Source organism: Podarcis erhardii (genome assembly GCF_964252035.2).
Source record: "Podarcis erhardii genome assembly, chromosome: 12".
In the NCBI taxonomy this organism is placed as follows: Eukaryota; Metazoa; Chordata; class Lepidosauria; order Squamata; family Lacertidae; genus Podarcis; species Podarcis erhardii.
The window spans coordinates 17,274,662-17,298,424 of NC_138513.1; the positions used below are offsets into that span (position 1 = coordinate 17,274,662).

The following is a 23,763-nucleotide window of genomic DNA, read 5'->3' on the forward strand; positions in this document are numbered from 1 at the left end:
TTTACATATTTCTCGTATGGCTGTTGTCCAGAATAGTTGGATTTTGGGGCATTCCCACATCATGTGGAGGTATGTGCCTGTGGAGGTGCACCCTCACCAGCATTTTGGTGAGGTTCCTGGGTGTATTAGCGCTAATTTCCTTGGTGTTAGGTACCACCTTTAGGTGAGTTTCAGAGCGAGTTCTTTCCTTTTCGTTGATATGGATTTAAAGGGGGGTTTAGACCACATTCTGGTCCACTGAGTGGGGTTAATCTCATAGCCTATGTCGTCCTCGCATTTATTTATTTTTATTACGTCTAGTGGGTTCGTGGGATGTTGAAGTAGTATGCATTTCTCTACCTGCGGTTCCACATCTTATAACTTTGAAGTATTGTGGAATTTGTTTTTGGGGGAATCAAACATGGAGAAAAGGCATAATTTCCTTGATGAGCTCAAATCATCCCATGTATGAGGATGGGTCAGGGTCAGCCAAGCCAGTTGCTATGGCAACAGTCCAGTGCTACCTGTATAGGTCAGGCATCCCCAAACTCAGCCCTCCAATTGTTTTGGGACTACAGTTCCCATCATCCCTGACCACTGGTCCTGTTAGCTGGGGTGATGGGAGTTGTAGTCCCAAAACATCTGGAGGGCCAAGTTTAGGGGTGCCTGTTATAGATGATGGAGGCATCTCTGCTCAGCTGTCCGGAGTCAGTCAGCGAGTGCTGTCGGAATCTGCGTTATGTCTTGAATTGCTGGAGCAACAGAAATAGTTTCTACTTGTACATATCTTTATCTGCAAAGCCTACAAAGTGTATGAATATATCAAGTCCCAAACTGTATTACTGAAGCCGGATCTTCTGCAGCAGTCAAACTCTTTGGACCTTAAGCTGTCTCTCTGTTGTGACTGGAACTCAAGGCGACTTCCGCTGTGTGGATATCTCACTTCAGAATCCCAGCTTTTGTGAGGAATAGTATTAAATCTGGATAATCAGTAGGAACTATTGCTAATTAAAATTTTATATTATTAGCATATATGGTAGCTAGGTGTGCAGATGCAGTTCAAATTTATAGCATGAAAGGCATATGATATTAATTTGCTGAGATGGAGCAGAGTCTGTTGTATAATAGGGAACTTTCCATGGGTACATTTTCCAGCTGATGGGAAGCCAGGGAATGTTGGGGTTTTTTCCTCTCCTGTCTCCCCCCTTGCATTATTTTTCTCTGACGTGCTGAAGTAACAGCAAACAAATCAATTTTGAAAGAAGGAAGCGAACGAAAGATTCTTCGGAAATCCAGTTCACTAAAAAATTTCCACATTTCGGTTAACTCTCAAATTTATTTACAGGTTTAAGATATGTTTTGTACACCTCAATTTACATAAGAGGGAAACCAGAGTTAAAGCAATTTACAATGAGGAAAAGCTTTCTGCATAATTAAAACAAACCTTTATTGTCTTTAAAAAAGGTGCCACACATGCCTTATTTGCACATCTTTCACTGTAAGTCACTACAAAGAGTATATTTGTAATGTGTCAGCATAGCAGCTTGGTATTCTGCTTTAAGACAGGGTCTTGAGGTCCCTCCATGTGTTACTAGATTAGCTGAATGGGAAAAGCAAAAAAAAAAGTTGCACTGAATTTGCTGAATTGAAAGAATTCTTAAACCAATTCAAAAGTAAGTACACTGTCAAGTTGTATTCACAGCAACGTCATGTTAGCACTAGTCTGAAAGTTCACTGCCAACTTTCTTCCATTCCCCCCACTGACTGGCACAAAACCTTTTCTCTTTTAAATGCCTATTTTGAATGGAGAAGTGTAGGGGTTAAAGTTGTGAGAATAACCCACCCACTGCCCATCCTCCCACAAAACATTAGTACTACTAGCAATTGTTTCCCACTCCACCCTAGCCCAACTCTTAACATTTCAGAAGATAACTGAACACATTTTACTGTTTGGGTACTAGGTGCTCATAACCTGGGTCAAACGACTTGGAAGATTTCAAATTAAAAAATTGTATTTTTATTGGGGGAAATGGACTGTGATTTAAAAGGAACAAAAAGAGGAATCTAAAATACTCTCCGACTGATTCAATACGGCCTTCTAAGAAAACTGATGGAGCTCTCAAAACAGCCGTACACGATCTCATTTTTTAAAATCCAACAGGATAGCACCCTTCAGAGCAATGCAGTTACACCCCCATACCACCTAAACTAAACTGGAAATGTCTTCCCAACTGACTCCAAAGAGGCAGTGCAATTCTTCATAGCTATTAAATTCCACTCCGTCCCCGTCCCCCGTCATGTGATCTAAAGGCATCCAAACAGAAAACCCTATTATTTCTTTGCCCAGTTATTGTGCTCCAGGATTCCAACACCCTGGCATTTATAAGAAGACCAATGGGGGGCAAGGAGCAGCTCTGTTACAGCAATGCCAGTTCCCAGCTTCCTGTAGTCTTATGTGACCTGCTAAATAAAATCTGTGGTTTATTTTCCTAAATGATGAGTGATGGTTTTATAAACTGCCCATGGAATTAAGACTAAATGGAGGTGTCATCCCCTCTGCAACTTGTAAATCCTGCAGCATTTCAAGGGATCTCAAGCCGCAAGATTGAACATGTCCAAGTCCACATGGAGCAATTAGCTAGGGAAGATATGTTAAGAACATACTATTCAGCATCAGTATTTGAGGTTTCCAAAGAAGCGGGATTCAACCCTGAGATCGTATTATCTATACTTGTGGGAACTTCTTTTGCTCCTGGCATCTCTTTCTATGGAAATACAAAAAGTTAGGTAAAATGTAACAAAAGCACACAAGACAAATTGCTTATCTTTAAGAAATGTGATTATTACCACACACGCATGGGGGGGGGGAGCTACACTGCATAAGTAGACTACTGCATTCTTGCAAGTAATCCATTAGAACGCTTAACAAGGAAGTTATCATCTCACTTCTAGTTTTTTCCCCTCTAAAACAATCTGAATTTCTTTGGCATCCAAAGTCTCATAGGTCAGCAATGCTTCCGCTAAATTCTTGTGCTCTTTTGTGCGGTTCTTCAATATATTCTTCGCTCGTTCGTATGATTCCTATCACAGAATAAAAAAAAAAACCACACACATTGAGGATCATTTGCAATGAAACTGGAAATCGAAGACATGTATTCTAAAAACTGTTTTAAGATTGACCCCTGAACTACTATTTTCAATAAAGCCACAAATATTCACGTTTCAATTTTATTCTTGTATACTCATTGCAGAAACCAGACTCCATAAAATCTTTTAGTTTAAAACAAGTAAGAAACACAATGGATGGAAGGGAAAAATAAGGTAGATAAATAACTGAATATGAAAAAGGAATCTACTAGCAACAAGGAGCTAGAAGAACGTTCTATTGCTAGTAAGTGCTAAAGGAAGTTCCTGAACTTTTAACAGGACCATGAACTGAATTAGAATTTAGGCCATTTTTATGGTTTACTAGATATACACATGAAACCCAAGGAAAGGAAAACTTTATTCACCCAGTATTTATTCCAGTTATTCCATCACACTTTTTCTTACCTTTAAAAGCATTCTTATTTCTTGTTCAATTGCGGACTGGGTTTCGGGACTGAGTTTCCCTGTATCTGTGTAGGTCATGACACCAAGCTTATAGAAAGCAAAAGAAAGAGACAAGAGAAAGAGACATTTTACATTGCAATTGTGGTGCAATTTAATATCCCAGAAAATAATATCTACTGTGTTGCAACAGGCCCTCAAGGTGTCTGATATTTAAGCAGCTGTGGCTGTACACAAAAGTATCCCAGCACTATATCACAGCTTTCTTGTTAAATCTGGATGGGAGGAAGCTTGTCAGCATAAATCTAATCATGTCTACTCAAAAGTTAGTCCCACTGTCCACAACTGGACTTACTCCCTGTAAGTGTATACGACCTCAGCTTTTGTCACCGATCACACATTTTGGGGGATAATCCTATTAAATTATTCACACTTGATTAATTTTGAATCATCGTCTTAACTTCTTGCTTTTTAAAAAGATTACAAAGAACATGCATCTAAGAGAAATCTCACTATCCGTGATGACGGAAAGGAAGGGGCAGACCAGGAGGAAACAAAACATATAAGGGAATACAGGCAGAAGGAGCAAATGCTTTCTGGTGCTTGATTGAGCTCTCCCTATGGTATAGAGCAACCCCCCCAAATGTGCTGTGAAATGAACATGGCAGCGTAACATATACAGTAGTGGCTGGTGAGGTGCTGTGGGTGGGGCACAGCTGCTTTCCTGACTTCCAACACAGAGGGAAAGAGAGGTGGGGTGAAGCTTGGGAAGATTGGCTCCATTGTTCTGCCCTAATCTAATACTCCCATGCTTCACCCCACCCCTCCTGGTAAGTGCCAGTGACCCTGCGTTGGGAGGCCAGGAGAGCAGCAGTGTCTCATTTATCACTACTATTTTGTCAAGCCCATACTGTAAATTGCTTTGTATAATCTCCAAGGAAAAATGACAAAATGTGTTTCTTATTCACCCACACTGTTCATATCTTTGATAATCCGTAAGGCTGAGTTGGTCACATACACAGTCTCGCTTTGTAACGTACATTTCGCTTTATAATGCACTACCGTCTAAAGATCCAGAGAGGGATAACAGCAATTTAATACAAGGATCTGATACCACGTCCTGAGGGACTCCTAATCAATGCGGAGAGAAAAGAGGACAGCATCCAAAACTCAAACAGGAGATATTTAGATCTTACCTTCTCACTCATTCCAAACTTAGTCACCATGAGCCTTGCTATTTTAGTAGCGTTGTCAAAATCACTAGAAGCCCCTAAATGAACAACAACAACAGAAGAAATTATACAAAAGTAATTCAGATTTTGAAGTTAAACATTTTGAAGTTAAACATCTTGTTTCTTTCGGGGTTTTCCTGACCTGTTGTGATGTAATCACCCCCAAATATAAGTTCTTCTGCAACTCTTCCTCCCATGCTAACATCCATCTGGGCAAGCAGCTGGGACCTAGTTTCACTCCACCTGTCATTTTCTGGCAGCAAAGACACCTTTAATACAAAATTGTGTGAGCAGAGATTAAAGTTCATGGAAACAGCAAATTACACTTTGTAGTTGCTTTGACAATCTTGAAACAAAGGCGAGTTAAGAGGATACTAACAGCCGTGATACTCTTCTGAGACATTTGTTGGTTTCTCTACCCCAAACTAAAACCTGCTTCCCAAAGAGGAGACACCTGCAGTCTTGCAGGCTCTGTCCGGACCTGTCATGGTCATGCAGTATATTAGCGAGAAACAAATCAACAGCAACTTTTTGCTGATGGCCAATCTTGGCTTACGGTACACTAAAGGTAACAGCCCTTCTACACACAGGCCCTGCAGCAGGACTAGGGAACCTCCAACTCTGCTATGAAACAATTTTGTGCACGTATTTGGGCAATACAGTCCCAAAGTTCAAAATGCAGCAGAGCCAGATGAATGAATGTTTTAATCCACAATGTGGATGTCTTTTTTGAACTGACAGCACTGCAGGGTGTACAGAAAACATTTCTAAAATGGCAATTATTATTATTATTATTTATTAAATTTGTATACCACCCTTCAACTGAAGATCACAGGGTGGTTCAGATCAAAAAGATACAAAATGAAAACATATAATACATAGCAAAACAAAAACAAACCAGTAAATCCTCCCTTCAAACACATTTAAAAGGCCGCAGGATGTTAATCAGCCAAAGGCTTGGTTATAGAGAAACATTTTCGCCTGGCGCCTATGTAATGAAGGTGAACCTCCGTTACGAATGCCACGGCAACCAACCAGGTTCTCATTTCAAATACATTATACTATGGAAATATATTGCCAGGTGTTTGATACCAGCTCTGTTGAAAAAGTAAAGCAGTAAAGCAGTCAAAGTCTAGTCAAAAGTGGGTATTCTCTACAAAATCAAAATCCTCACATGTCCGAGTGTTGGCCCTCGTGGCATAATGGTTGCTTTGTTGATTGGCATCGCATCTTTAGTATAGTATGCAATAATGGCATGCCCAGATTCATGATAGGCTGTAATTGTTTTATTCTTATCATCAATTTCTACACTTCTACGCTCAGGGCCTGAAATCAAAGAAAGGAAATCACAGAAGCTGAAAAGTGACCAAATGCAAGCAGATGCTCCATTCTATTCGTAACGCACACCCACAACCCTGTTTGCTTTTCTCACCACCATGCAGACAGTGAAGTGGAGACTTAGTAGGCTCAGTCCTCACTGAACTGTTCTGAAGGGGTTTTTTTGTCCCGTTATTGGTTTCCTCTCTAACTATTTTTTCTACTTCTTCAAACCTTGAGATTCCCCTGCGCATGCTCAGAAGTCCCACCTGGGCTCCACAGCCATAACTCAGCACTAAATTTTGCTATTAGTATATCCAAGGGGGAGAACAAGCAAAACACTGCACTGGGGAATGCTCTTCTCAAGGTGCCAGCCAGGATACTCCATTCCAGAATACTCCATTCCATTCACCCCACCCCACAGTTTGTTATTGTTTATTCTCAATAGTCAACCACCAATCAGAGCTCCATGGCTATTGAGCATGTTCTGTCTTTACTGGGCCATTTGGGGGTTCCCCCCTTCTTTGTATTTCTGCAAACCTTGGGGTTCTCTTAAGTCTGCTGGTTTCTCCCACCTGACCATAGGTGGCATGGACACTATAAGGATCCACTCTAAAGAAGAGCTAGGTATTGGTATACAGCAGGGATCAGCAAACTGAAGCCCACGGGCTGGATCCGGCCCAATCACCCTCTGGATCTGGCCCGCGAACGGTTCTGGTATACAGGATGATGGGTCAGAGCAGGCATAGGCAAACTCCAGCCCTCCAAATATTTGGGACAACAATTCCCATCATCCCTAGCTAACAGGACTAGTGGTCAGGGATGATGGGAATTGTCCCATCTGGAGGGCCGGAGTTTGCCTACGCCTGGGTCAGAGGATTCAAGGTTACAGAAACCAAATAAACCTTTGGGCCTGCTTCCAGGAGATTTTACGCACACATTCAGGTTCTGAAACACGCTTCCTCAAAGGCAAGCTATGTTTAGGTTCTTTATGTTTCCATGTCACAAGTAAGGTTCCTTACCTCTGAACTTCAAGAACCCAAAAACCCTCAGTATAGCATGTAAGCGCTGTATTTGTAACTTAACTCCAATGAAGTGCCCAAGGTCAAAATACTTACCTTGCTGAATTAAGAAATTCAAATTCAGAAATAGCCTACCCATAAGAATTTTGTCCTTTGAGAATTCCAGCTCCTTCATAGTAACCATATCCTTCCCATCAACCGCAGCTTTCAATGCAGCTTGGTTCACTAGGTTTTCTAACTCAGCTCCAGAAAATCCTACCGTTCCTCTTGCAATGATTTCTGCATCAATAGCTGCAGTAAAACACACAAAGTCCTATATCAACCTAATCTGAGAAATTAATAATATTCTTTAAATCTGCTTTTCACATTAAAGCAAACTTTAATTTTATTGCCACTATAATCACAATATGGATCAAGAACAGAGCACGGATTTATTCAAGTAATACTGTAAGCAGAATAAAAGACTCTGGCTCCCACTGGTGACAAGATTCTGAATTTCAATCACAAGCATGTAATAACTAGGGGTTTTGTGTAGGGGCCAAAAACTGGAGTGAATTGGGATTTTTCCTCCCCTCCTCACATCAAAGCACAATGTCAATAAACCGACAGATCAGGTCCTCTACAAAGTCTTGTGTTTCTGTGCTTCTATACTTTTCTTTACCTTATAGCTCCATATTTTCCTATATGTTTGTGGACACTGAAAATAGTGAGGCTGTCCAAAAGGTTGCCTGTGGAGTACTGAAGAGCTTGGAATTGTTCTTTGCTAAAGCACATCAACAGTTATGCTTTCTTTATTAAGAAGTTATTCCCTATCCACCACCACCCAATTAGATTATTGGGGGGGGGGAATAAATCTGTTTTACTCCCCCCACCTCTCAAAAAGCCCCTGGACCTATTTGCTTGCAATTTAGCATGCTTTAATCCACTGGAATAGCTCATGTGCCCTAAATTTGATCCAGTTTGGCCAAAAGGGAAAAAAAGCTATAGCCATTTCAGATTCCTCAGTATAGTGAAAGGGGAACAGAGAGATTTGTTTTATTCAAGGCGATTCAGAACTCAAAACACAGCTCTAAATTAGAGAGGTTACAGAGCGACTTAGAAACAGATTAAAATTTACAGCCACTCTACAACAACTTTCTGTATCGCCTGCCCCCAAGATAACAGTTGTGTATTTATACTTACATTCATCATACTTTATTTTATTCAGGTACCATTTCAGAATCTCTGTTCGGCCCCTGACATCTGGCCTGGGGACTGTAACTTGCATGTCAAAGCGGCCAGGACGTATCAAAGCACTAATTGGGGAGGAAAAACAATTCTGTGAATGATTCAATATATTTAAGATCCTTGCTAACCAGATGACTTAAAAGATTTTTATTTTTTAAGAGTTAAGAACATGATGGGGTAAAGTGAGCAGCTAATATATTTCTGACCTACTAAAAATTGTTTCACACAAGCAAATGGCCTCCACACAACCCTCACAATCCTCCTTGGATTACAGGAACCCCCAAGGCAAAAGGTACTTTATGAATCAACACTTCATAGATGCATTCCGGCTGCCATTGCTGTCATTTTGGCTGTTCCTGATAATGATAGCTAGAAGGGGCTAGTCCTTCTGAGTGCTGCCTTCAAAGATAAAAATATAGACATGATGCAAGAATAGTACCATGTAAATTTTAATAGCTATTACTGACCTACACTTTTCAAAGTCATATATGCACAAAATCAAACCATGCAAAGTTACGTTTTATGCATATATACGCACACACACATACTTATCTAATGCTTCAGGGAAGTTTGTTGCACCAATGATAATGACGCCTTCGTTGGGTTTAAAGCTAGAGAGAGAGAGAGAGAGAGAGAGAGAGAGAGAGAGAGAGAAGAGAGCTTTTGTTAATATACTTTGGTGTGAAAAGTTTCTCTGTTCTTACAATGAGTACAGCAATGTCTATGCAGTCCATTGAGGGCTTAACGCACACTGCAAGCCCTTTATTGGGCATGACTCAAAGCTATCTAAGGCTCCAGAGTGGGGCTCATCCATTTGTTTGGAAATCTGCAGCCATGCCAGAAGAATACTAGTAAGAATGTAAGAGCAGACCTGCTGGACCAGACCAAAGGATCAAAATCCCATTTCCAACAACAGCTAGCTGGATGCTGCGAGGAAGCCTCGCAGCAGGGCATGCCCTCCCATTTTTTGCCCCTCAGTAACTGGTATTCAGAGAACTCAGAATCTATCCTCTTTTCATGGCCATCTTATGGCTGCAGATTTGAAAGCTTAGTTATGAGTGACATGTCCTAAATCTGGATTAGAAGTGATCAAGGCAAATGGCTCGACGAAACAGGCTTGTAGGTAGGCTGTAATTAGTGACACCAGCCCAAAGCATGATCAGTAGACCTGCTACTCTAGTGTAACCCCCAAGGCATCATCCCTACTAGCTAAACTATGCTATGCTGTGCACCTAGACAATCCTTGCTTGCATAACAACCACTTTGTGCCCTGGTCAAAGACAGACGAGGGTGCTGCAGCTTACCAACTAGTTGGAATAGCAGCATCAGTATAAACTGTATGGCTGCTGGGCAGTGTAGTAATCTGGGGTTTCCCAGGGCTTGGCTACCCTGCTAGGTAGGGGGATACCAGGCATTTGAACATGCCTTAAATGGCTATGATATTCTTTCCAAGTGACATATCAGATTTCAAATTATTTTACTGCTTGGGGGGGCCACACACCTCTCCCTATGAACCCCACTTATTTTGATGTTCCTATATAACAGATAATCCCTTGGCTCAGAAAGAAATTTAGTATTTACCCATCCATTTCAGCCAGGAGCTGATTTATAGTCTGTCTTGAGTAGGGATGCATTGGAGACTCTATCCTTTTGCCACCAACAGAATCCAGCTCATCAATGAATATAACACATGGCGCATTTCCTTTGGCTTCCCCTAAGAATGCAACATGTCAAATTTATTTCTTCATACTACAAACACCATTTTGTATTATTCACACATTTCTAATAGGAGATTCACAAGTTTATTCTGGCTACCCTCATGAATTGCACTTTTCCAGAAAAATAGCTTTTCGGTGTCTATACTGCTATTTTAGCTAGAAAACAGTCAAAAGGAAAACAACTGTTCTTTGAATTAGGGATAAAACAATGGACCCATGATAAAGGTCCAGACTGGAATGAATGAATATATACATACATATATTGGGTTACAACTGTTCAGACAGAATTCAGACTTTTGATATAATGATAATAGTAAGAGAATGTTTTTGAATTTTCCTGATGCCTGCTAGAGCCTTCTTTATTTTAATAGAGAGCTTAGGCTTAAGAGCATTTATTCAATAAGAAACTGCTAGATTTCAAAGTGTGTTCATCCACACTCCTGAAATAAGTTAATAATAATAATAAATAGTTTAGTTATACCCCACCCATCTGGCTGGGTTTCCCCAGCCAGTCTGGGTGGCTCCCAACAGAATATTAAAAACATGATAAAACATCAGACATTAAAAACTTCCCTAAGCAGGGGTGCCTTCAGATGTCTTCTAAATGTCAGATAGTTGTCTGTTTCCTTGACATTTGATGGGAGGGCGTTCCACAGGGCAGGTGCCACCACCAAGAAGGCCCTCTGCCTGGTTCCCTGTAACTTTGTTTCTCGCAGTGAGGGAACCGCCAGAAGGCCCTTGAAGCTGGACCTCAGTGTCCAGGCTGAACAATAAGGGTGGAGATGCTCCTTCAGGTATACATGTCTTCATGAAAATAGCCAATGTTCAAGGGAAAACTAAGTTGTACTCACTAAACAAGTTTCTGATACGACTGGCTCCAACGCCAACAAACATCTCGTCAAATTCTGATCCAGAGGCATAATAGAATGGAACATCAGCTTCTCCTGCCACAGCTCTAGCAAGAAGAGTTTTGCCAGTTCCAGGTGGTCCGACCAACAGAATACCTGGGGAAAGAATGAAATAAAATTATGACAAAGCATACGGAGAACTGATTATCACCCATGTTTACCCCAATTTTTATAATTTCTCAACAAGTGATTCTAGTCACTGCAGATTTCAGCCCAGCTAGGAGGAGGACAACAAAGCAGGCTAGGGATGTGGATCTGGCAGGTATTTAATATAAGGGCAGGACCACCCATCTGTCTATCACCTAACATCACAATGTCAGGTGACACAGCGCTTCCAACCCCAACAATCAGCTGACTGTCAGGATTTCAAAGCATCACCTGTACTGCTCTTTGTAAACTTCAGAAGCCCTTTTTGGAAGAGCCCAGCTACCTTTTTAGCAGCCCACGCCGGTTCTGATATCATACATGATGTCAGGTCATTAGGCTGTTGGGCCAAATGGCAAAGCTTAATTAGGCCCAAAGGCCAGAGGTTCCCCACCCAATACAAAGAGTATACATAAAGAAAATCTGGACAACAAACACACTCCCCTGAGTGAAAAAGTTAATTCACAAGAGTTACAAAAGGGGAGGGTGAACTAAATACAAATTTAAAAGACACAAAGGGCAGAGCAATCAAAAAAGAGGAGTAGCAAAGGTGGACAAACTGCCTTTTTCTACACCTGCTTTGGATATATTCTTCCTTTCCCTTTGCAGTTTTCTTTTTTTAGTTTCCTTCCCAGTATGTCAGGACTGGAATAATTTATCCTACAATGCAGGGGTGTATTGGGGGAGTGAGGGGACCCTGTGGAATGCCTCTGACGGTGGAGGAATACCTGCTGTAGGATTTTAACGATGTTCATGAAAGAGGCACATGAGGTTACATATCCCTCTCAGGGACAACACATTATTACCTGCCTCACATAAATCAAATAGGACTGCAATGTAACAAGTGGTATGAACACCCCCATGAAAGCATCTATCAATAATCAAAAGCTCATACTTACCTTTAGGAAGTTTACCTCCCAGTACAGTAAATTTCTGAGGATTTTTCAAGAATTCTACCACCTCTTGCAACTCTTGCTTTGCTTCTTCAACCTTCATTCAATTAAAATTTAAAAATAAATACATTATACCAATATTTTTAAAAGACCTGTTTTATAATTTGGCCAAATTAGCTTTAGGTAGACTTGTGGTCACAATCCTGAGCTATTTTTAAGCACAGCCAAAGGCTCATGTGCACCCCCAGTATAACTTTTTTTCTTTTAAAATACAAGGCTCCCTGCTGTATAGTCAGCTGGCCTGGAAACTCCCATGCTTCCCAAAGCAGTTTGCCCTGTGGCAAGAGGAAGGCTGCTATTTTAAGAAAGTAAAGTCCGAAGTCCCACTGGACAACAGATACAGAACTACACTGGTCTCTGGCCTATGTTTATTTAACATAAAACATTTACTGAAAAACCAAGGCATACAGTTAATAACATATACTAGGTAAAGCCTCTAGAACTGTAAAAGGGGGAAAAGAACTAATTCCTACATAATTTATCAGAGTACAGTGCTGGGGGGGGGGGAGCAATTAAACCTCAATTGTGATCACGTGGAAGATCATGATGGAACAATTTAAGAGAAAACACAATACTCAGAGGTGCATGTAAGGAAGCAGTAGTTTGTTTCGTCTGATTTATAAAAAAAGTAACAGGGATCCATCTGTAGAATTTGTTTTCCATGGGTAATTATTTTGTGAAAATCAACAGAGGGGAATTTAGTCATTACAGGAGGCAAATGGAGAATGTAGCCGCCTACGCTGGCAACGCTACACTGCATCATCATGGAATAGTTCCTGACTCAGCAAAGATAAGCTGCCAGAAGCTGAGCAACAAGAGGCACATCATATATTGGCAAGTATTATAGAAAGAAAAGCTAGTGTGAGAGGCCACCATCCAACTATATTGGTAGACCCACTCCAATATTCATCTTGGGTTTATTGCATGATCCATACACATGGAAAAGCAAGTCTGTGGATGTGTGTGAGGTCAGAGTGTATTCACAGGCAGTGGTTTCTATATTTGTCAGTCACAAGCAGGAGGAAGGCTGAAGAAGGATCCTGTACCCTAAAAATGTTTCAACATGTGCTGCTGTGCTTGTTTTTGGATTTATGTTTTATAGTGATCTATTGCAGTTTTCTTCAAATTTTGCATTGCATTACACTGTGGCTTCCGTGTGTCACTGTTTGCTGTTTTTTGTAAATTGCTTAGAAACTGTTTTAAGTATTGTGTGGTATATCAATATATTACATAAATGAATTTCAATTCAATAGTTGGTGGACATCAAGCATTTGAACTTACCCCTTTGACATGTTCAAAGGTAACATTTTTCATCTGAATAGGGTCCACAGCTGCATCAAGCCCAGAAGTTGTTCGAAAACGCACTAAAAGCAAAGGTTAAAACAGATTAATGTACTGACAAGTCATTTTGTCAGTATCATTTGTCATAGCAATTTTTGTGCCTACCAATGTTCAACTAAGCATTTCTTTAAAAAATAAATTATTTAGTTCACGTGTATCTCACTCTTACATGTGGCTCTCAGAACTGACTATGCCCACATCTGTTTAGCTGCAGTAATGATTCAGCATGAAATACTATCAGGCCATTCACTGAGTCCCAGCTAAACAGATATTTATACCTATAAAGACTTGTGCAATGTACCCCCATGCCCATCTGAATCATATCACTTGCACACCAAATCTCTACAATGAGGAACTCTCAATGATCCTTTACTGAACTCACTGCCAAAGCTTCTGGAAGAAATGCAAGAACTTACTTGGGTTGGAAGAATGTTGAAGAAATATCCATAGATGTAATTCTATGACACACCAGATCTATACAAATCTGTCTTTAAAAATAATGGTCTGATCTGAGAAACTAAAGGATTCCATTTGAGAACCAAGGTACGACTGTGTTGAAAAGCAGTAGGAGACACAACTACTTAGGCTGCTAAAACTAACTATTCAACTGTCCTAAGAAAAATGAGGCCTATGAAATATTCTTGTTCAAATTTTAGTAAGATATATTTCCCCAACTATTACTCCTTTCAGAGAAAAGACCACTAGATGTTTTCACATGGAGTAGCGTACACCACTTTTTGAGTTCATTCAACTTGTGATTTTAATCTAGACTTAAAATAACAGACTAATAATAATAATAATTTTTATTTATACCCCACCCTCCCCAGCCAAGGCCGGGCTCAGGGCGGCTAACAAACTATAAGAAAAACAAGTTGAATGAATACAACTTAAAAACAAAATTAAAATACAACATTAAAACACAAAAATGCAGCCTCATCACAGGAGGAGAAAGGAAAAAGAGCGTTTTACCAGGCTGGAGCCAGTGTTGAAAAAGCCCTGGCTCTGGTTGAGGCTAATCTAACTTCCTGAGGGCCCGGGACCACTAGGGTGTTGCTATTTATGGACCTTAAGGTCCTCCGTGGGGCATACCAGGAGAGCGGTCCTGTAGGTACAAGGGTCCTAGGCCATGAAGGGCTTTAAAGGTCAAAACCAGCACCTTAAATCTGACCCTGTACTCCACCGGGAGCCAGTGCAGCTGGAAAAGCACTGGGTGAATATGCTCCCATGGCAGAGACCCCGTGAGGAGCCTCGCTGCTGCATTCTGCACCCGCTGGAGTTTCTGGGACAGCTTCAAGGGCAGCCCCGCATAGAGCGAATTACAGTAGTCAAGCCTGGAGGTAACCGTTGCATGGATCACTGTGGCTTACAAAGCAAAACAGGAAATGAAAGATTAAAGAAGAATGAAAAGTTAACAAACCAGTATCCATAAAGGGGAATTTACCAGATAAAAAAGGAGTTTTTGACAATCCATAAAGGCCAAGCAGAATCAGAACAAGGACAAAGAAACGGTTTCGTCTTATGGAATCTGAAGAAGAAAAATATATATTAGGCAAGCAATTTTTGTACTGTATAAAATCCAAGAAAACTGAATCAGCTAGACTAACTGATAAGGGGATGACATTGTGGGACAATGACAAAGAAGAACCTGCTGCCTAATTCTTATTTTTCTACCATATATGGATACCGCACAAAGGGGGTTCATTTACCGTGTATTTTAAATGCGACCTGTAACACCATTCTAACACCGCATATACAAAACAGAACACTTTGAATAAGACAAACAAACCATTACGTTGATTGAGTGACTGTGCTTTCAAAAAGCCCTCTGCAAATCCAGTTTTAAAGGCATCTTGTTGAGCTTCAGGTATCTTTTTTGTTTTCATTAGTTTATCTACACTTTCAACATCAGGTCCTCTATCTCTCAGTAGGAGACCCTAAGGAGTTGATGGAGAAAACACTTGCATTAGTTTTTAAACCAGGGGTCAGATTTTTGGGCACATAATAAGAATAGCCTGCTGGATCAGGTTACCTATTCTCACATCCTGTTCTCACAGTGGCCAGCCAGATGCATATGGGAAACAGGGGACAGAACATGAGCAGAAGAGCACTCTCCTCTCTCTTAAGGTTCAGCATGCATTGACCTTTTCAATTTTTATATGCTACCACTTGCAAGGGAAAGGCTTGCAAGTGCATCATGCGGGGTGAGAGCCAACCTTGTGGCAGTGGTTATGACGAGACTTCCCTTTTCACCTTGAAGCACCCCCTCCTGCCCGGGACGGAGAACCCTCCAGAGCAGGAGACCAGAGTGGGGAGGAATGGAAAGTTGGTGTGAGCAAAACTCTGTTGTACAAGCAGGTTACTGTAACTGGACAGCACCCTAGAATTCTGTGCAGCAATTCAAATAATTACAGTGAAATCTCACTATCCATCAGTCTCCAGGACATTCTTTGTCTGTTGGATTTTACAGTGCTTGGGTTACAGTACCATTCAGCTGAAATTGTTAACATTCTAGATGTGAAAAGGTATATAGTTAGTCATTTACGTATTTCAGAAGGATTCTGCTTGTATACCTCCTATCAGCAATTATCCCTTTTACCCATCTTTTCCTACATCAGCTTTCTAACAACCTAACTACCATCACGATTCATAAATCCCTTATCTCTTCCTGATCCCTCCCTTTCAATCCCCTTTTACCTGTCCTCAATTACTTCAGTCTACAAACACCTGAGAAGAGGGACTTGGCTTCCAATTTTTAAATGGGTCAGGTATTTTTTAAGACACCGTATGAAACAGGCATCAGAAGAGGTTATGATCGGAACACACAAATCTTTAGACTTGCCTTTATAAATGAGGGCGCTACATTTTCTGTTTCTGTCAATCGTTCTGATGAAGACTGCAGCCGTCTTGCTCTTGATTTCAGTGTCTTAAAACCTCGTGTCTGAATAAAAACTTAAAACACATAACACATTGTTTCAAGATAACGTAACAGAAATTCTTATGCAAATTCTTTCCTTACTTAATTTTTTAGTGTAAGTCGTGAAACACAGACTATGCAAAGAACCAAACACCAGGTTCTGTGCTTTTGGTTGTGGGTGGGTGTGTCTGTGTTTTGAGTAGTTCCCCCAAAACAGTACTCCTCCATGCTGTACACAATCACATACAAAAATATCTGGAGTTTCAAAGCAGCTTAATACAGCACGGGAAAAGGGAAGGGGCTGCTGTTCAAATTTGAAAATTCAGCCCCCCATTAAGCACCCTTCAGGCTGCTCTTTGGATCCCAGTTATGTTATTTAAAAGAATAGCAACACTCGCCATCCTATAGCAACAACAATTCTCTCTATTCAAGCAAGCAATTTTTAAGGACATTTTGGAAATGTATACGTTCTAAGATCTTGCTAAATACAGAACATTCATATGTACAGAAGCTCCTGTGGAGTCTCCAAACTTCGTAGAAACGGCAAATAACAGACAAATAAGAGTACCAGCATCAGTTGCAAGTTAGGCAATTGCTAGTTAGGTAATATACTAACTCCCTTCCCTTCAATAAAGTTCAGTCAAGAATTCTAAACTTGTGAGAAACAGAAATCCGAGAAGGCTTGACTGTCACTACAAGTGTTACATTAACCACTGCCAATGAAAGTAAAATTTCAAAAATACAACTAATTATTATGACTACTGAGTAAAGATAATAATATACTCTAAATATGTTCAAAGGCAAAATACTTTCATCTATATCATATAAATTATAAGTAATTTTAGAGAGTTGGATCCAGAGTTGTCCCATTCCAAGCCTCCAGGTCCACCTCCTGTGAAGCAGGGATAAGTTCCAACCCTCTGGAACAGCTTTTCAGAGGCACAGGAATTAGTCAGGGAGAATAACCACCTTCCTCTAACAAGCATCACATGAGCAGAGTTCCACTGATGGGAACTCAGGATTCATCTTGTAGTATATACTACGTTCTTCAGCCAGATAAATCAATTTAATCAAGAAGAATATTCTTACTTCATACCTGGCCAACGCTGAAGATCTGAACATACACTCTGGAGGGGGCTAGGATGCTGTCTGTACAGGTAAGATGAGCGCAAGACACTAAAGACATCTGTGAAACCTAGGGAGTTACCATAAAAACATTATTATTATTTTGCAATCACTAAGCTAAACAATGGCTTTAGAAAAAACTTTATAGGTTTAAAATATTTTACAGGATAAAATGAGTCTCCAAAATCTATTTCAAAACATATATAACTTAAATAAACTTCACATTTTTAATTTCATTTGAGAGTGAATCAGTCTGATTCACTCTCAAATGAACATGCTGATCCTATCCACATTTATCTGTGAGTCCTGCTGTGCTTAACAGAGCTTCCTCTTGGGAACAAGATTGCTTTCTGTATTCTTAGGCTGCAAATAATATTTTATTCAGTCGCTGTAATATTATGAAAAGCAGCCCTGAAAAAAGGTCCACAAAAATGTTTACTAGCCCACACTGAACTACATTGGTACTTAATAGTATGTCAACAGTCTGTAAAAGAAACACTTATTTAAGTATATAAAAGCTCCAGTACTCAGTTGCCTCAAGAAAGTTCTTACTCACCATATGAAATCAGGGAAGTGGTTCTTTACATGTCTAAGTTCAGGTACAGTCCCATATAGAATTAAATGGGTGTGCACACATTCTTTGCATGTTTTTTATTGCTCTTAACTATGGCCACTGATGTGAGGAATATGTGTTTTATGTCTAATAACACAATTGTGCAACTACTTTGTGGTGCACAAATTCATGTTTGTTGCTCTGCCCACTTCTGCCTCTAGTCTTGCTCAGCAGAGGCATGACACACACACTCCTACATCCACCTGAAGGATGCCCAGAAGGGAAAGAGGATTCATGCTGAAATGTCTTTGCCATCCCTGCATTACAGGGGCCTCATAGAAGAAATAAGCATGGAAATGAAGCAGAAAGCAAGCATCTCACTGGAACCATATATTAAGAGGTGGGATGTGATGCTGCCTTGGCTTCAATTCAGTAATTGATTCAACTTTTCGCTGCCATAAGATCCTAAGACATACCATACTTATTTTCAAAGAAGGACTGTGCAGATATATACGATGTTTGCCAGTGTGAAGAGATTTTGTTTTCTACACGATAGCCAGGTAGTAGCCTGTCCACTAGTTCATCAAACTGGCTAGCTTTCAAGTCAGAAAGTCCTAGGTCTCGTATATTAAGTACTGGCTGTAAAAAGAACAGATGAAGAATGGAAATGTTTAAGAACATCAGATTACTCAAAACAAGAAAAAGAGAAGAAATGTCCAACTATTATGATTCTAAAAAGGGTCCCCAAAGTAGAAGCAGATTGGAACACGCACACTTTTCCCATTTCATTCCCGCAATCCCCAATCATTAAGGCTATTCAAAATATCAACTTATTTCCATCAATTGTTTAAACTGTGCAGTCACTAATTTCCAAAATACAATTTCCAAGTTGAAGTCACTGCTCTTTACTCAAAGCAAATGAAAGCAGTATCTATGTACAATAAAAAGCCTTCATTTGGTGCGGTTTCAAACATCAAGAAATTATCAGTGACCATATTGCAAAATATACATCGCTAATTCAAATTGAAGGGCTGTAGCTCTACAGCAGTTATTCTCATAAACTAACAGTTTCAAAGAGTTATAATTTCTGCTGTAACTGGCAATACAATCCTATGCATGTTAACTCTGAACTTTATTCTCAGGTAAATGCATGCAGGACTGCAACCCCAAATCTCTAGATTCAGGTAGGTAGCTGTGCTGGTCTGCCGTAGTTGAAATAAATAAAATCTTGAAAAACATCTTTAAAAAACTCTTCCAAAAAAATTCCTTTAAAAGAATCAAGTCCTTAAAAAAATGATTTTGTTCTTTAAAAAGTCTTTAAAAGAATCCTTCCCAAAAAAATCAAAAATTGTCCAGTAGCACCTTAGAGACCAAGTACCGTATTTTTCCCTCTATAACACGCAGATTTTTTCTCCTAAAAAGGAAGGGGAAATGTCTGTGCGTGTTATAGAGTGAATGTGTGGTCCCTTCTTCACGGAGAAGGGAAAACTGAAAAGAGGAAGCGGCTGCTTTCCTGCATTCTGCCTCAGGGTCTAACTGCTCACCCTCCTCTGTTTCGTTGCTGTGTTTGCTGAAACAGAACGAAGAGCAGGGAAAGCCCCTCCCCTCCAGGCAAGCAGAGGGGAATTCCTCTCTGTGCTTGGGTGCTGCTGGGGGAGAGGGAGAGAGAGGGGGGAAGTGAGAGAGGGGGGGGAGGGAGGGAGGGAGGGAGGGAGGGAGGGAGGGAGGGAGGGAGATGGCTGGCTTGGGTGGGGGGAAACTTTTGCCTTTCTTTCCTCTCTCCCGTTAAATCCCTCTCCTGCATTCTTAGCCAGCTGCTTCTCTGCACACCCCTCTCATGTCCCTTATTTGTTTTTCCTTCGCTCCCCACTTAAAATATGGTTACAAAGCATAGATCCACATGGATCCTCAGGATCTTTGCATTGGGTCACCCCAAATTCACCATCAGATCACATAGCATGTCCATAGCTACAGCCTGCCCCACCAAAATCACGCACCCACTGTTGCCTGGGGCTGCAATGGTGCAAAAACGTGGTTAAAAAGCATGGATCCACATGGATCCTCAGGATCTTTGCATTGGGTCACCCCAAATTCACCATCAGATCACATAGCATGACCATGGCTACAGCCTGCACCAAAAAAATCACGCACCCACTGTTGCCTGGGGCTGCAATGGTGCAAAAATGTGGTTACAAAGCATGGATCCACAGGGATTCTCAGGATATTTGCACTGGGTCACCCCAAATTCACCATCAGATCACATAGCATGTCCATGGCTACAGCCTGCACCAAAGAAATCACGCACCCACTGTTGCCTGGGGCTGCAATGGTGCAAAAATGTGGTTACAAAGCATGGATCCACAGGGATTCTCAGGATATTTGCATTGGGTCACCCCAAATTCACCATCAGATCACATAGCATGTCCATGGCTACAGCCTGCACCAAAGAAATCACGCACCCACTGTTGCCTGGGGCTGCAATGGTGCAAAAACGTGGTTACAAAGCATGGATCCACAGGAATTCTCAGGATTTTTGCATTGGGTCACCCCAAATTCACCATCAGATCACATGTCTGTGGCCACAGCATGAAGCCCAAAAATGATACATCCACTGTTTCATTCAGAATGTTTTTTCCCTTGTTTTCCTCCTCTAAAAACGATGTGCGTGTTATGGTCAGGTGCGTGTTATAGAGCGAAAAATACGGTAAGTTGTCTTGTTCTTCAAAAAGGCAACTTCAGCAGAACAGGGTAATAATTTTAATAACAATTGTCATTATATTTGTAACTGAAGTGCACAAAAAATATTTAATCAGCTGTGCACAAATGAATACTTGCATATCAGGAAAATCTCTCTTTTCAAAACTAAGTGGGGAGTTTTGTATATAATAATAATACTCCATCTGGATTGTTCCAGCAAAGTATAGAATACTAAAAGGAGTATCAAAATTCGCTTTATGAGATTCCTTTTTATGCCACATGTAAGGCACCAAGCAAATTTAAATCACTCTAAATGATACACAAACACAAATAAATCTATCACGCCTATCAGAGAATTCTTACCTCACTATTCTGTACCTCATGTTCGGGAGCTGCTTCCTTTTGTACACACTGGGTAGATGGTGTAGCAAATGATGGAGCTGGAGTTATGGGTGAATGGAAGGCATTGATGAGGTGACTCAATGGAACTGTGACCTAGTAATAAAAGAAAGTTTATGTGAAAGCACTATCTTTAAAATTACTACGTTAATTTAATCTGAATTTTTACAACAGAAATCTTTTTTCCTATTTAATTTTTGTAAGCAATGCTTTGGGCATGTTTTTTATTACACAAAGCAACAACTTTTTAAAAAGAATAAATGTATTCTTGCAAGGAAATAGTTAATTTCCTTCAGAACCAAGAAACCAGTGCCCTGCTTATTAGGTGAAACAGTCTCTCGCAAATTTCCTGATATTTACAAAAAGGCAAGGTTCAATGTAATTTAGTATTACATTGATCAATTTCAATTTCTACTGTTTTTGCTTCAGGGCTCTTCTCTCCTTGGCGTTTCTTCTGATCACAAGAAATTGCTTAAGTGCATAAGCTTCAACAAAACAGAACATACAGTGGTATCTCTAGTTACGGCCATTCGCACCCCAAAAAGTCTGCAACTAGAGCACGGCTTCTGCGCACGCGAGGTCCATAGTGCTTCTGTGCATGCTTTTATGGCAAAACCTGGAAATGCCGTGTTTGTATCCTGAAAACATGCAACCAGAGACTGACGTAACAAGAGGTACGACTGTACTTTTAAAATAACATCACATTTCTTTACATACTACTCTAACTGGAAACTTGACATACCTGTTTTGTGCCCCATCTTGCTTTCATCAGTGCATGATTTGGTGCCCCCCCCCAACAAAAGCATTCTACGTAGGAATGCAATAAATGTCATCCATAGACAATGTTACATCATACACAGTTCTTCAAAAAGGCAACTACAGTCATACCTTGGGTTACAGACGCTTCGGGTTGTGCACCGTGCCGAACCCGGAAGTACCAGAACGGGTTACATCTGGGTTTTGGCGCTTGCGCAGAAGCGCCGAATTGCAACCCACGCGTGCGCAGATGCAGGGCTGCGGGTTGCGAAGGTGCTTCCCACACGGAAAACGTTCGCAACCCGAGCGTCCACTGTACAGCATTAGATAGGAAGGGTGCAGCTGCTTTTCTGAGATGTTAGAGCTTTAAACATGACAACGTAACATCACTTTAAACCATATAAAGCATTCATGGACGATTAGCCTACCAACAGTTGCTAGCCATGACAACTAAACAGCATCTTCTACATTTTGTTAAATGAATAATAAAATTCTTTATTCTCTACTGTACACCAACCCAACTGACCTTTAAATCCAAGACCTACCTAGAACTTGTGTGTCTAACAATGCTATTAATGAAAAGTTGAAGTGCTTGGGCTTTTTTAGTTCAGAATAAAAGACAATTAAGCAGGTAGGGTAAAACAAAGATTCATAATTTTATTAGCATTTGATAAAGTTCAATAGTGTTTTTCTAGGAGTAAACAGACTGGAGGAATGGAGCTCTGCTATTCCCCCAAACCTGTTTCAGAGAGTTTAATTTTTTTGAGGTGGGGGGGGGGCTCCAGTGCAGATGTGGAGGGTTGTGTGGAGAAAGGGGTTGAGAGAAGTCTATTTGCATGACATTGAATGTCACTCAGTAAGGTGCATGGCTGCCATATTTTCCCATCTAAGACGCTCCCGTGTATAAGATGACCCCAATTTTTGGAGCCCCAAATTAAGAAATAAATATTTTAAACATTCCGTGTATAAGACGACCCCCAATTTTAAACTTTAAAAGTTTTGGGGGGAAATATAGTCTTATACACGGAAAAATACAGTAATCTGTCCCTTTTCTAATGGGGTCTAATGAAATTCACAAGCACCAGCGTCCGAACTGGCAAATGGAGGTTTAATTTCCAAAGACATGCTGCGCTGATTACTTTTTTTAAAGGGGAAGGTGATAACATTGAGAACGGCGCCGCGACCCACGGAGATTTTAAACACGGGTGGCTAAGCAGAACCTCCATATTCAGTAGCAGCAGAGCCCTGGATATTCGACACTAGGCCAATCCGCGTCCTCTGGAGGCTGTTTGCGGGCTTCGCGAGAGGAAGCTGTCTGTTCGGAAACAGGATCCAGCTGGGCTCTTCTTGTAGGGTCGCGAAACCTCGACTCGCTCCTGAGCAAAGCCGGCGCGAAACCCGCCTCTCTCTAAGTGGCCGGGCAGCCGGCGGCCCCTTCTCCTTCCGCCCCAGATCTCTTTCCAGCCGCCGCCGGCGACATCTTGGGCCCGGCTCTCCCAGCAGCCCGAGTAGCTACGCAGAACAATAGCTGCTCCTCCCGGAGCGAGACTCCCCGCCCTCCCCCCGCCAGGCCTTTACCTGAGGCTGCACCGTGGTGGAGAAGGAAAACATCGTCGCCACTTCCGGCCCCGCAGACGGACCGGCCCGCTCTCCGCAGCCTCAGCCGGGGCCTCGCTTCTCGGCCCTTCCGGGCTCTTCCTGGACAGGGGGAAAGGGGAACTCGGAGGCTACTCCGCTCTCATGGAAAATGGCCGCCTCCTGCCGCCGGCACAGCCCGCGACGAACCCGACGCGAACGCTCGTCCGCTAGCCCGGATGTGGGCGGCCCAGGAAGAAGTGCTTCCGGGTCACCCGCAGGTCTCTCCCCTTTTCTTAGCCAACGTGGAACGGCGCTTAAGACTCAGCGGGGAGTTTTGAGTGCGGGATGGAG

The 23,763-nt window shown here is 41.3% G+C and overlaps 1 protein-coding gene across 1 annotated transcript; it reads right to left on the reverse strand.

Annotated features, from left to right (window-relative positions):
- Positions 1-1,295: 1,295 nt before the first annotated feature.
- Positions 1,296-23,643, reverse strand: YME1L1 (YME1 like 1 ATPase). The gene is made up of 19 exons (XM_081834619.1): positions 23,413-23,643; positions 21,043-21,174; positions 18,459-18,621; positions 17,401-17,499; positions 16,230-16,339; positions 15,177-15,324; positions 14,832-14,915; positions 13,331-13,413; positions 11,996-12,086; positions 10,896-11,048; positions 9,908-10,040; positions 8,875-8,937; positions 8,282-8,394; positions 7,235-7,390; positions 5,935-6,086; positions 4,903-5,029; positions 4,725-4,798; positions 3,532-3,618; positions 1,296-3,060 (listed from the first exon to the last, which is right to left on the reverse strand). The coding sequence occupies exons 1-19, from the start codon at positions 23,443-23,445 to the stop codon at positions 2,917-2,919; spliced, it is 2,145 nt and encodes a 714-aa protein (XP_081690745.1). The 5' UTR covers positions 23,446-23,643; the 3' UTR covers positions 1,296-2,916.
- Positions 23,644-23,763: the final 120 nt, after the last annotated feature.